The sequence below is a fragment of the Oncorhynchus nerka genome, linkage group LG2, assembly GCF_034236695.1.
Source record: "Oncorhynchus nerka isolate Pitt River linkage group LG2, Oner_Uvic_2.0, whole genome shotgun sequence".
Taxonomy (NCBI): Eukaryota; Metazoa; Chordata; class Actinopteri; order Salmoniformes; family Salmonidae; genus Oncorhynchus; species Oncorhynchus nerka.
Window position 1 is genome coordinate 30,187,680 of NC_088397.1, and position 15,000 is coordinate 30,202,679.

Consider the following 15,000-nt stretch of genomic DNA (forward strand, 5'->3'; position numbering starts at 1 on the left):
ATGGTGCTTGTATTTGAAGGCCTTGCCACATTCTGTGCATTTGAACTTGCGGTTGCCAGCCCCCTGGTTCAGCAGTTGGTGCTATAGAGAAAAGAAGCAGGTATTGACATGAGTTCTGCTAACAACATTACAGGGGGAAAAGAGTTCACTAAATAATCACAATTGACCGACAAGCCAAATGTCTCGCGTTGCTACACAGCCCATCTTGCCTCTTTCTACCTCCAACTCCAACGAGAGAGTACAAGAGTGGCGCTGATAACAGAGGGAATCACATACCTTTTCATTTCCTGGCTCTCGAGCCCAGGAAGCATGCCTTTAGAATTTGGCAGCCAATAAAATAAAATAAATGAAAGGGGCTCTTTAAAAAAAAAATATATAGTTTCCCCCTCATTAGAGACAAGCAATCTGATCTACCTTTATTCATTTGGGGGTAATCACTCAAAAGATATTCTGACTATTTCACAAGAAGTCCTTCCCTGTATTTCACATACCTACGTACAACAGTAATTTTACATGAAGAAACAACACATTTCCATAAATGTTGAAATATCTTAATTGGAACAGATTTTCCACTAATCATTTGAATCCTCAAACGTCTCTTTAATAATCTTAGACTATGCTGGATAGGATGGGCCTAGGCCTTGATTCTCTGTTCAAAGGTAAACATCAGTTGCGGCCCCTCACATTTGCAATTCAAACAGGGGGAGGCCTCTGCCTGTTTAAAAATCCAAATATAATAGTAATAACAACAACAATAACAGCGCACGTGTAAACGGGGGGGGGCACAGCAGGCGTGCACAATTAATTCTGAGTGGGAGGTGAACACGTTAAATGCTTAGGCAATACAAAAGATCTCTCAGCAGCACTCGCTACGCAGGCAGGCGTAGCAGAAAGAAGCAGCCAGCGTCCTGATCCAGCCTGACAACTGCTGGGGTGTGCTGACTCGACCCACATTCCTGGGGAGACAGATGGCGTAAGGGAGGACACAGGGAGGATTGTTCAAATGGCAGCAACCTTCAAAGATCGAGCAGGAGTGGGTCTGTCTGTCGGTGGGGCCGCCAAGCGCCAGTCAGGGACCCCACCGCTCGTACGTTGCTGAGTTGCATAAACAAACGGCAACAGCTGCTTTGGCTCCCCCTGCTTCCCTCTGAGGACCGCAGTAAACTTTAGTTGTGCCAATAAGATACAATCATTCTCTAACCCTAATTGTCAATGGCACCAACACCAGCAAATGTGTTTTTGGGGACAGGGGGACTTGCTATCCTAGATGACTCAGGGAAGGTTAGGGATGGGATGGGATGTTGGATGTTGTTGTCGGGCGCATGGGCTGGGTATTCAAATATTATTGGCTCGTATTAATGACATATTTTCTCTTGATTGGTTAATTGGATAAGGAGAGTTATAGGTTATTTTAGAATTTTGTGTGGTGTTTATGGCGAGGGCATCTTTTCCTAGGTAGAGACAGCTCTCACGGGACATGGGATTGGGACTTGCCTGTAAGCGATGACACAATGATTCACTAACTTCACAACACATTTGATCTTTCTTTCTTCTTTCTTTTGTACCCCAAGAGGACTTAAATTGTCACTGCCGGTTTTGTTCAGATTCACTTATTTTTAAACATGGTTGGCAAGCAAATGTAACATCTATGAATAGAAGGTGTTTTTTTCCACAAAGGGAGTTGGGTTTGATGCATGGAAATTGCCAACAAATTCCCAGGTTAGTTTTAAAAAAATGTTTTAAACACATTGAGAGTGAGTGAGACTCAATAATAAGTGTACATGTTGATTCTGTTTACGCAATGTAAGGAAATGGTGGAATGTATGACATAGTACTGCATAAAGGAAATGCTTGATTTTAAAGAACATAAAATCTACTAGTTGAAGTGAAATGAAGGAGCAGATAAAATGTCTAAATTGGAAATTAACATAATCATTCGATCGTGAACATAAGACGGCAAAATCATATCAGACGGGGCCATCAAAAAACCATTTAGGGCCTCAATTAAAGTTATTACCATTAAAAGATCTGCATCTTCAAAATGTCATGAAAAATTAATAACGACTGCCAATCAAAATTATATCATTTCCTCCAAGGGATCATAGCACATTAGAAATGAAGTGATAGGGGCATATGATCCTGGAAGTGATTGAAAACAGCAACCCCCCCCCCCCCCAAAAAAAAAACGAGGGCATATGATCCTCACCTGATCTCTGCCGGGCTTGTGCGTGGCCATATGTCGCTCAAGCTGAGTGCGGTAAGCAAACGTGTAGTTACACAGGGGGCAGGCGAAGTTCTCCTCGTTCTTCTCGTGGCGGTACTTGATGTGCTCCTTGAGCGATGTCAAGCGCTTGTAACCCCGGTCGCAGTAGGGGCAGGTCAACAGTTGGGCGAAAGCATCTGGAGTTCCAGGTGGCAGGTCTGGGTAGGGGGGACGGGGGGGGGGGAGAGAAAGCGGTCCAAAAGGTCAGCAAATCAATGGCAGCTAATGGGCGTACTGCCCGGAATGGTATGGGAGGTATCACTGCAATCTGCTCTACAGAGTGCCATCGTCTCAGGCTGGCATCCATGCCCCGACACACACACACATACACACACAGCCCCTCCTTTTTTTATATCACATACTAAGACACGTGAAAATTCACGAGTACTGAATTGAATGAGCTTTTAATTGACCGATACACTTCCGAATGTGTGGCATAACATACATTTATCTTAGTTAAGTAATTGTGTTTTTTCTTTGACTTTTGATTTAAGACACAAACTGAACATGATATCTGATCTTACACTGATATTTGACAAATGTCAGTCGGAAATAAAGCACCTTGACCTGGTTTTTAAGAACACTACCTTACCCACCCTCCCCCTCGTCCTTCCTTGCTCCCCTTAAACCATAGTCCCCTCGCCTAATTGCTTTTAAGTGGCTTATTTAATACCCCCCCCCCAACACACACACACACACACTTTCATAATTTCTGAAGTACAGATCATAAATCCATTCTAATTCAATCCCTGTTCCCCCGGGGTCTGGGAGGTGTACTATCTTATTTCAGACCTCTGGCAGCTGCTGCTGCTTAAAGACTGGAGGACCGAAGGTAAACAACGAGGCATCCAGTGAAGAATCTGTGAGACCAACAGCTGCCCATGTCACTGTGCCACAGAGACCAAGAAGAGTCCAGCCGCACCACTGCTGCTCTGTTCTCTTCTGGGGAACGTATGTAGCAAGAGTCTCAAAGGAAGAGCGCTGATCCAGGATCAGCTCCCCCCTGTCCATGTAATCGTATTCATTGTGATCTAAAAGGCAACACTGATCCTAGATCAGCACTCCTACTCTAAAATGCTTCAAACATATGGCCCCAGCTCACCCCTGCCCGTGTAATCTTATCCATTGTGATAAAATAAAAAAAACATACAGCCCCTGTCTATGGATTCGTACCATTTTCCTCCTGGCCGTTTGTTTCAGACGCTTCGGGCGTGCCCATACGGGACAGCTCCTCTCCCTCGGGTGCTTCTGGGTAAATGATGGCAGTGTCGCCCCGCTGCAGGTACTCAGCGATGCTGACCACGTGGCTCTCCTCCTGGAGCTTGCTACGCTTGGCGAAGAACTCCTCAAACTCGGAAGTGCAATCGACAACATTCTTAACTGGAAAGAAGAAGGGAACGAGAGAAGGAGGAGGGAGAGAGAGCGAAAGAAAGAGAGCGAGACAGAGAGAGAGAGATGTTTTTTTTTTTTTAAACGGATTCTTCACTCCCCAAAAGAAATGTGTGTTTCAGCAAAACAGGGAACATGTCGGGTCTAACTGTGATGAAGAAACGCCACAACAGACATTAAGAATACATCTGAATTACTGTTTTATCTTGTCACACAACAGCCTCTAAAACAAGAAATATGAGTTGAAGTACCACCTTAAATCATGGGGAAAAGTATTTAAGATAAACAGATTGTATTCACTTGAAGCATATTACCAGTGACACAATAAATGTGGGGAACACAATTTAAACTGGTCAAAATACTTCTAATGTTCCGTATCATACTTGACAATGAGAATCACTTGTATTTTACAATGTTGAATCTTTAAGATTATCGAAAGACATCCATTTATTTAATTACGCCTCAGCGTTTAAGCCTCTCGATTAACATTTTATTTACACATTGTGTAGCAACAGTACAAACAAATCCCCTGTGTATTGACTTCCACACAAGGGGTCAATAAAGGGCTCTGGTTAGTTGATTGGCTGCGGAACAGATTACTGAGGACAAACCACAATGTTGCACAAAAAAAGCTTTAAACCATAGTCAAGAAAACACTTTTTAAAGCCGCCTTTCTGGAATTGCTGAAGTCACACATGACGTCTTTTCTCATATTCTCCAGTCCCTCTTCTCGTTGGGGAATCCACAAAGCTGCGGAGTAGAGATCGCTGTGGCTCCAGTAGCAAACAAAGCTAATCAAGAATCTGCAACCTTCATTATTCAACAGAAGATGATAGAACCTCAAAGGTTCACGTTCATTCAAAGCTGTGCTATACAGCATTGCAACAATCTGAGGCGAGTCTACATTCTATTGCACCCCCCCCCCCACCCCCCACCCCCTATCATATCACTGTTATAACACTCGTCACATAAGACATTGTCGTGCTAAATATTACAGGACGTCACACAAACGGCTTTATTTGACTGGATTTAGATGGTTACTTGTTTAATTGGACATTTCCAAGCCAAGGTACATTTTTACATTGTGATTTGTTTGGCAGTGATTATTTTACGGGCCCAATTTGTGAAAGGTCAAGGTAGTGGATTCGGTTGTCAAAAGTGGCATGAAAATGTCACTGGTGCCAAAGGATCTTTTATGAAATCGTATGAAACAACGACGAACTAGGCAGCTCGATTTCCTGCATTCTCATTAGGACTTTGTGGGAACAATTTGAGAATCATCTCATGTAAACTTAGAGACAAAACTGGGAGGATGCTTGAACTCTCTACGTTGGATTCGCATCTCACCGTTAAACACACGTGTGTCTTAAGGATTAAGAAATACATTCAAAAGATCAAACATAGACTAGGAATCTTCTATCTTCTAATGAAAAGAAGAATAGGAGATTCCTAATGAAATGCAATTTAGGAAGTCGCTGTATTGCCAACAACCTACAAGCTCAACCTCGTAGTGTCTCCTTTGAAATTTCCCCTCTAAAAAAAGAGGGGCTACTTTCTTCTCTGTAATAGAGGAAATCACCTGGATAAAAGAGTGCTTTACAATTTTCATTTCTTAAGTGAAATCACATGTAATCCAGTGGTGGGTTTTGGTCTTCCAATGCAGTGCCACGACATTGTTTCCACGACCTCAATGTCCTGAAAGGAAACATTTGCGGTGTCTAAAATTCCACACCAAAAAAAAAAAAGTCGCCACACATGCACAGGAACGCGTGTGCAGGAATGCATGTGCACGCATGCGTGCTCACACACACAAAATCAAAAAAATATATAAATAAATCAAAAGAAGAATAGAAGATTCCTAAGGAGGGATGCCCGTTATGTGGTGAGTATTTACTCAAACGGTGCCGAGGCCGGTTGTCAGCAGCGGTCGGGATGATATCACGGAGGGAAAACTTAATGCCCAAGAGGCTTGTGGGTGGAAATCAGCTTTGTTTACTTAATTAAAAATGGCAGGTAGGATTTGCTTCCACAGTTTTGTGTAGAAAGGACCATGCAGGGACACTAATGCTCTACACGGACACAGAGACACACAGCCACCCACACAAGGATTGGAAGGGTGGTTGGTCTCGGCCTCGTCTTTCAACACAATACAGATATAGGATCTTCATTTGAGACAGTTTGCTACAGCAGGAAAATAATAAATAAAATAAAAATACATGTGAATTATTATGTGGATTATAATTAATGTATTACAATACATTTTGGTCCAGGACTATGCTTAATCTGTGTCTGGGAAACCGGCCCTACAAAATTGTACATTTCCTTCATTGCAGAAAAGTTATTCTGCAACAGGCTGATCAAATTAAGATCCTACATCTGTACATCAAATCACCTCACAATGGATTAAATCAACTCACCTATGCCGTTTCCAACCGTCTGAAGAGTGGCGTCAGGCCCCATAGTGTCATAATCATCTTTAATTTCATCTGTGGAGAAAAGTGGGGAGGGAGGAGGGGAGGAAGAAGGGAAGAGGAGGAGAAGAGAAGTCCAGTTCAATGTTCAGTGCTGTAATGTACCAAGCAAACCCAATCCTCACAATGAAGCCTTCAGCGGAAGGTACGGAGATATAAAGGGCTTGCTGTGTTGCACTGTGCCGAGGCTTTTGTGTGGCATTCTAAATGAATGCTATCATCAGAAACAGACAGAGCCTTATTTACCTTAAAAACAACAACAAGCAGTGGGAAAGAAAGCTGCTCTGTCATTCCGGGGGTAGCGAGAGTTGCCAGAAAGAAAGATTAATTCAAGAAGCCAGCCCCATCCACCTGAACAGTCAGACAGGAGTAACCGGCACAAAAGGCCTTGCAGTTGTTATTCCCTCACTGTGACACTACTAACAATCTGCACGCGGCAGAAAAAAGGACAAACTATACAGGGGGGTTTTCACAGAAAAAAGGACAAACTATACAGGGGGGTTTTCACAGAAAAAAGGACAAACTATACAGGGGGGTTTTCAAAGAAAAAAGGACAAACTATACAGGGGGTTTTCACAGAAAAAAGGACAAACTATACAGGGGGGTTTTCACAGAAAAAGGACAAACTATACAGGGCGGTTTTCAAAGAAAAAAGGACAAACTATACAGGGGGGGTTTCACAGAAAAAAGGACAAACTATACAGGGGGGGGTTTCGCAGAAAAAAGGACAAACTATACAGGGGGGTTTTCAAAGAAAAAAGGACAAACTATACAGGGGGGTTTTCACAGAAAAAAGGACAAACTATACAGGGGGGGTTTCGCAGAAAAAAACGTGGGCTGTGGGCTTAGACTCTATTACCAATCAGCGTAATGCATAGTCTTAGGAACACCAAAGGCAGACTTGCATTTTTGTCCTGGCACAGGTAAGACAGCCATAAATAAAGGACCCCAGATTGACAGACAGGCTCATAAACAAGGGAGGGAACAACTTTGGACATTGGTTGGTAAATTCTCTTGCCGTATAGGTGGCGGCGAACAAGAGGACATTGTTGGTGTTCAAGTCCACAGACAATTAACTTAAGGAGTCCTCTGTGACTCCTTTCTTCCGTCCTGTGTTTGAAAATTAAATCAAGGTACTTCCGAGAAGATAGTGGCTGGTAATAAAATGGCTCCTGTCTCTCTCTGTTTCTCCTTGTTTCAGCCATGTGATTTCTATGGTCTCAAGGATACTGTGTTGCCATGGAGGGGTAAACAAACAAATCAATGGATTAAGGGAAAAGAGGATTTCTCTTCTTTACTGTCTCCTGTATCTTGGACTTGACAGAAAAACATTTTGGAAATGAGTTTGAAAAGTAGCTGACAAGCTGTGTAAAATCTTCAGAATAAAAAGTGAATTAGCAATCACGAATCAAATGCAGAAAAAATAAAAAATTATACATTTATATATATACATACTGTATATTTTGGTGTAGAGCGAAAAATCTGTTGTTTAATGGTTTGGTTCATTAAGCGAGGGTTTGTTCTGTTTCTTTCGCTTGAAGTGAGATGGTTTCCTTCTGCACCAAAAATGTATATATATTTTTTAACAGCCAATAGCTTCAGAGGAAAAAAATGGACTCTATTGAATGAAAAGTACTCAACTTTCCCTTGACATGAAGCTTGACTGTGTGGCGGAGAAACTTGCCAGCCATTTTCATTTGCATATGAGGGGGTTTGGAGTGCCGTTGTCTTCTCAGTAATGACATCAAACCAGGCTGCACTCTAAGGAAATGGCCCTTTAACAATATTGTTGAAGATACACTGGAGTATTGTGAGCAATCAAAAAAATCCTCCACCACAGCCACAAATATAATTCTGGCGTTTAAGAGACCAGCATATATGAATAGTTACTTTTTTTGTCATTTATAATTTACTGAATGTTAATCGAGCTCCCTTTTCCTCTTGCCCTCGTGTTTCTTTTTCCCTGGAAAGTGGGAGAGTTTGCATGGATGCAGCCATTTTGGTTTTTAGCAGCCTTTAGTAAATCCAATTTCACTGCATATTTTTTGTTGTTGTTATGACTCAAAAGGAGCAGAAGTGGGGATTTTGCTTTTCGTTCCCTCTTTACCTTGAACAGTCCCTATTATCTGTGTGAGGTTAAGGAATGAGAGTGAGGGAATTTCCAGCAGGAGGTAGGCTAAGACCACTTACACCTACCTCACTTCTATGGCCCTTTGCACAGATCCTTTTTGGGCCATTCCTATTGCTTCTGACAGCTACACATCCATTGGAGAGAGAGGCCCGTTTTTTATAGTTGAAAGTGTAATGTGAGTCGAGAGCCAGTCTGGTCTGTCTCTGCCTGATAAATCATGCAAGGGAGAGGGGGGAGCGCCTCACTGAAGGACGATGTTTAAGTTTCTGACGGCGACCGAGGAGGGGTCCAGAATACCTTTCCCCTGCCACAAGTCCACCTATTTACTTAACGCCATTGATGCTGTTTGTTTGGAAAACATTCCTATTTTTTATGGCCAGTTACCAGTGGAACAGGGCGCAGTAAAAACAAAGGCCCTCCTCCTCCTTTCTGTTAGTTCTCTGAACGTCCTTGAACAGAGCCTGGCCGGGAGAAGAAAGAGACACGGGCAGACAGGGGAGAATGCAGGTGATTTCTTTTAGAGTGATAAGTGATGTCATGTATTCCAGCCCACTGTGTCCACCGCCCCATTGTGGGATGAAAGAATGCCAAGGACCATTCTAGAACACAAAACTCTGATTGTGCCGGGCACCGGAAAGGCACAGCTAAGAAGATTTTGCCGTGCTTTTCCGTTCAAAACCTGCCTCCTCCGGACAGAGTACTAAAGCTGACGTGGAAAAGGCAGGGGAGAAAAGCACAGCTTATCTCCGGGGAAAGTTATGCGCTGAGGTATCATTGTAGACAGTAAGGCACCGTGAGAGAGGAAAAAGGACAGTCAAACATAATGCCCACAAGCTTGGGAAAGAGAAGACTCCCATCATCTGCACTAATGAACCACACAAGGTCTCAGAAATATGGCCGACGACGTTTTATCACATGAGAGGCAGATTATCTGGGAATTGCAACATAGTTGAATTACAGACATTAAGGCACCACGGGCTTTTATCAAATAAACAATTACTGTACGCTTTGACTACTTGTTTATTTTTGATCTTGATTTATTTGAACATTTCTGTTTTGAAAGAATCAAACCCCATATGAACTGTTACTAACGGGGCAGAAATAGAAACATCCGTCAACAGAGCAAAAATAATACAGCGATTGTCTGCGAAAACTATGTTTCCGATTTGCATGTCGATAATCAGCAACCACAAGGTGAACTTCCTCCTTTTTTCGATAGAGGATCCTTTTTGGAGCGCAATGACATTTCAGGGGGTGAAATATTTCCCCCCTTTCCAGCCCTCTACAGAGCCCAGTTCATTAGTAGAAATGAATAGGCAACACACCGGCTCATTTAAACGGGACGGTCTTACATGAGAGTTCGCGCTACACTCTGTTTCTGTCACACCGCTGCGAGAATCATTGACTCTTATTATACATGTAAATGGCTATCATAAAAATGAAAATAAATCATTTAAGATTGTTAATGACTTTTGCAGCAGTCTGGCTTCCTTTAATGATTATCCCCTAGCCCTAATTAAAAGTATTTATCTTTCAAGCATCCATGACTAGGCTCTCTGCTCTCAGCGATGCTCCAAATGAAACTAAATGGAAGGCGCCACCAAAGTTGTACGCATCACCTGCCCGAAATGATCTAAACTAGATTATTAGCAGATGAAGCTATATCAATCACATACTGAAAGTCTGATCATATTGCGATAATATAGACAATCGAAAGAGGGCGATTCATATTTTTACGATTGAAAAGCTATCTGTTAATACCGTCTGATATAACTCTGGTTTATCTAAGTGAGGATAAAGACGAGAATAGACATGGTCGGAGATTTAGCGTTGGGACGAGCCGAGTGCGTTTCAGTCATGTGGGGTGTAGGAATCTCCGACATTCCTCGGCAATCTTACGTGGCACCGACATACGTTTCCTATGTATCGTCAAGTTACAGTAATGTCTCCTGACTCTGCTTGCCCCTGTCAACCCACTGCATGTCAAAATGTGGTTTGATCTCATACACTTCTTATGACTGGCAAGCGCGGTCCATCGCTGCCCCTATTACTGCGGAGGTGGTGATGGTGGTGGGGGGTGGGGGGTTGGCTAACCTCTCATCTCATGGAAAACAAAATAAATCTGAAAAACATTTTGGCTGTGATCCGCACGCTTTGTGTGTGTGTGTGTGTGTGTGTGTGTGTGTGTGTGACACTCACCAGTACCGTCGACTGAGGTGTGCAGCATGTCGTTGTCATGCCAGACATGGTCTACTCCGCTGTCCCTCATGTCATCGTCCTCATCCTCCTTTGTCATCAGGGCGTGGCCCACCCTCGGGGATCCAACGTCGTGGTTGTTCAGGCTGGCAGGGCTGCCCACCCCGTTCAGTAGGCCGTCCTCCTCCGATACCAACAGCTTGTCCTCATCCTCTGTCTCTGAACCAGTATCCATCACATTCTCGTAATTCAACGCTGCAATGAGGGAGAACACAAAACAAAACGAGATGGGTCACTGCAGAGGAATTCATGTTTGGTGTTCATTGTACTGACCCTGAAATGGGAAAAAGGTCAAAGAGGATTATGTCCTCAGATGAAGTCATGATTGCACTGCACTGTTAGGAGCTAGTAACACAATCGTTTCGCTGCACCTGTTATAACATCTGCTAAACTGTGTAAGAGACCTATAAACTTTGATTTTATTTGATTACAGGTTTAAACCCATTCCTGTTTGAGACGTGGGCCCTTTCTGGCGGGGGGGTACATCCCAATTACAACAACACCCACCGCGACAGACTGGAATCTGTAACTTTAACCATCATGGTGTGTAGAGTCAGTCAGCTGCTACGTAGACACGCCAAAATAGCCACACATTTTCTCCCGCAGTAGACTGCCTGAGATGCCAACCTAGCTACACCTTTCAGTTGGGGCTCACAGATCTGAAGCATACCCAACGTGGCTGAGATACTCTGCACTTCTGATATTTACAAATGTCAAATAGCCATACCACCCTGGATGGAAATGGCTTAACCCCTAGTAATTTCATCACATTCACCGCTCCTGCGTAAGTGACGCACCTCCTGTACTTGTGTTTTTCCCTCAGAACTTGACAGAAATCAACCGTCAAGTCAGATCTTGACAATGATACATGAAACAATACATACAGTATAAAATATCCCTAGCTTCATCGAAACAGGACCCGCGTCCCGCCCCTTTCTCTCCGTGCCCTCTCCTCTTGTCTTTTTCAGGGAGTGTTTTCAATGAGTCATGGTTTGCGGAGAGAAACACTTGCGCAGTCGAGCCCCGCATTAAAATAACTCACACAAGTAGCGGCCCGCTTGATTCCACAACACTTGGTCCCAGACACATGGCAGCCTCTCTTAAAATAGGCAGCCTGTAAATAAGGGCCGTGAACTCAATTGAAGGTGGCTGTTTGTGAATTAGTCTGCCCTCGCAAAGGGCTGTCTCTCTAGCCTCTCCAGTCTACGCACAAGGCCCATAAATTGTCTGTCCTACGAAGGAAGGCAAAAGACTTATTAGAGGAATAAACACAGGACGTTACCTCAGCGAGAGAAACAGGACCACCGCATCACACACCTCACTGCTAGTTCCTAAAACACTACTCTGGAGAAACAGACTCGAAACAACCGCAGATGGGGGGGGGGGGGGGGGTGTTCAGAGTATGACATCATGGGAACCAATTTCAAATGTGGCTAGGGGAAGGCGAGGAAAAAGCAGAGTGCAAAAATTTTTACGGTCCGTTTTAATTGCTGTACTGTAGCTATAAATGACTACTAAATACAACTCTAAAACCTTCTAAAATTCCAAAACGGAGAAGGGAAAATAAATTCAGATATTGACTTGTTATATAGCACGGAGAGGAATAAGATTACGCTGAGCGTACACAGTACGTTCATACATGATTTTTGCATAATCCGCGGTCTGCACTTGCCTTCCGAACAACGGGCGCAAATTACAAGGAAAACGGCTGCGTAGACAGGGCCAGCAGAATCAGCTGACCTGGTTAGAATACCAATTGACGGGGGAAACAAAACCTTTTCAAGAGGTGTGACCACAAGGGTTTAGGCAAGTTCAGACTGGGTAATGCCCTCAGACATGAAAAAAAAGAGAAAGCCAAAGAAAAGCCAAAAAGAAAGTGAGACATTCAAACTCCTGCTGTGTGGTCCATGATATACCTTGGCCCACAATTGATAATATGTTAGTATTATTATTGTATTTCCCCTTTGGTCCCTTCCCAATTTACCCCGACCCCCCCACACACACACACCCTAACCCCCCCTTCTTAGCAACACAACGTGCTGTGGACTCCCTACTCCCCTTTCTCCCAGGCAGGTTTCTAAGGGTGGCCTAGCAGGCGGGCAGCAGGGGGTAACAAAGAAGCAGGAGGCCTGGGAAGCTATTACCCCGCCCCTGAAGACCTGATCTCTGGACACAGCCTGAATACCGACGAATACCCAGGAGGAGTGAATGACATTATCTAAGGATGGACAGGTTTTAAAAGGCCTTTCTTTACACCCCAAACCTCTCATAGGGCATTTTTCAGTGTGCTACAGGTCCATGTGTAGGGTATAGGTTAACGCATGAAGAGAGGCGCTACAATGTGACGTCTTCAATATGGAGCAACGGACCTGGAGACAATGGACCTCGGATCATAGAGGGGACGTGAAGATCACCCCACCCCCTGAAAACCTCGAGACATCTACAGTTGTCCAAACCAAACCATGAAAAGCTTCTAACGCCAGGTTGGGGATCTGTGCTTCCATGCAGGTCGACGTGTTTGAGGGGAGAGGTAGAGAGTAGGAGAGGGGATGTGATCCAAGCTAGAACATTGGCTATCAGACAGAGCATTTACTCGTCAAAGAGCCTGGAGGAGACAGAAATGACCGGGTGCAACTTGTCAATCCAAGAAGCAAGTAGCATTGACTTCAGAAAGCCTGCTTTGTTGAGGTGACATCTCTGACAGACGCCTCAGTATAATGTAAGCACCAGCCTGACGTCGGGCATTGTACTCTGAAACAAAGTCATTTCGAAACCTACTAATGTTAGCCTACACTCTGCCATTATTTTGTTCTATACCTCGCCACTAATCAATCTTTTGTGTTTCTAGACGAGATAGACAAAGAAATCATCGTGTTTACTTTCTAGGGCTTCGTTTTCTTTCAGATGACACTTTCTATTTTTCTCCTGCTTTAGTTTAAGTGCCACCCGCAACAAAGGCAATTACAGCTGGCATTTTGACTGATGCTACCTGTTACCAGCTGATTTCACCAGCTCTCTTCTTTCTCCTGATTGGAGGTAAATAAAGGGAACGACTTTTACAGATAATTAAAATGACACTTGTAATTGCTCACTTTTTTGAGTCTTGCTTAATATCAGGCTTATACGTGTCTGGCGTAACTCTTTCAGAACTCTGGTATTAGGCTGTCAGGCATACCAGTGCAAGAGGGCCTTTTCAAAAGTGCATTGATTATGATGTCGATAACCTTCCACAATGAGCGTTTTTTTTGTGTGTGGAAGGATGAGAGAGAGAGTCATCCTTTCAACGTCTGTGGCAAAACAACAACAAAAAAGGAGTCTGATTGAAATCTCATCAACTTTCTTAAAACAAATCAAGATAATCGATATTGACCATCGATATTTCGACTGTGACTGTTTCTCTGTACCCTTATAAAAATGAAAAGAAAAGGTCATATAAAGTCATCTAAAACTAAAAGATTCTACCAAAGTGAGAAAAAAACAGCACATGTTAAACAAACCCTAACTCTCCCACCACGAAATCTGCGTGTCATACACTCAGACATCAACCGCACAACCCTTGAGGCATACACTGACCATCTGAACATACCTAAAGCACACACTCAAATAAAAATATCTTGGGTGAATGTGCTGCAAACGTGCATCTGTGTGCCTACTCTTCCCCTTTTCATACACTCTTCCACAAATCCCCCTCAACGGGCTCCCGAGCTGGGAGGCGCTGGATCTGCACTCGATCCATAACGAACGACCCAGAAAAAATATCCAAATAACCACTTCTGTCTCATGGAACACATGACACAGGAAGGCGCCAGAAGATCTATTCCACCCGGTGTGTCTCTATGTCCATCACAGTACCCTATATTTTGGGGGCAGAGACTTTCCCGTTTCCAGCCAGCTTCCCGTTAGATTGTGATGGGGAAAGGTGGTAGGTAGACTCACACTGAGAGCCTGGCTAACTGACCGCTGAGGCTTATAGCTCCAGGTAATGCTGTGTTTCCTGTGGCTAACGGCGTCGGTAATGAGCAAGGACATTCACCCTATTGGAGGATAACTGCCCTGTCTCATGAATGAGAAACATGCTGATCACCTGAATGGCTAGGAGGGCAGAGGGGGAAGGGGGGGGGTAGAGGTGGAGAACGGGGGAACAGGGGAGGCATTAAGGTAGAAATGAGGTCATAGCCTTGTGGCTACCCCATTGGAAGTTTTTTTTTTCTCTTTCTTTAATTTTTTTTTTTTTTTTTACCCCCTTTTCTCCCCAATTTCGTGATATCCAAATGTTAGTAGTTACTATCTTGTCTCATCGCTACAACTCCCGTACGGGCTCGGGAGAGACGAAGGTTGAAAGTCATGCGTCCTCCGAAACACAACCCAACCAAGCCGCACTGCTTCTTAACAGTGCGCATCCAACCCGGAAGCCAGCCGCACCAATGTGTCGGAGGAAACACCATGCACCTGGCATGCACTGCGCCCAGCCCGCCACAGGAGTCGCTGGT

The 15,000-nt window shown here is 43.9% G+C and overlaps 1 protein-coding gene across 2 annotated transcripts in view; it reads right to left on the bottom strand.

Moving 5' to 3' along the window:
• Nucleotides 1-15,000, bottom strand: part of LOC115134056 (zinc finger E-box-binding homeobox 2-like) — an 85,862-nt gene that overhangs the window by 11,646 nt on the left and 59,216 nt on the right. For both annotated transcript variants that reach the window (XM_065025741.1, XM_065025744.1), the window contains 5 exons: nucleotides 10,454-10,705; nucleotides 6,070-6,138; nucleotides 3,437-3,643; nucleotides 2,207-2,421; nucleotides 1-81 (listed from right to left, as the gene is read on the bottom strand). The exon at nucleotides 1-81 is cut by the window's left edge and continues 28 nt beyond it. In XM_065025741.1, the coding sequence (XP_064881813.1) occupies nucleotides 1-81; nucleotides 2,207-2,421; nucleotides 3,437-3,643; nucleotides 6,070-6,138; nucleotides 10,454-10,705 (824 nt within the window). The remainder of the gene's footprint in view (nucleotides 82-2,206; nucleotides 2,422-3,436; nucleotides 3,644-6,069; nucleotides 6,139-10,453; nucleotides 10,706-15,000) is intronic.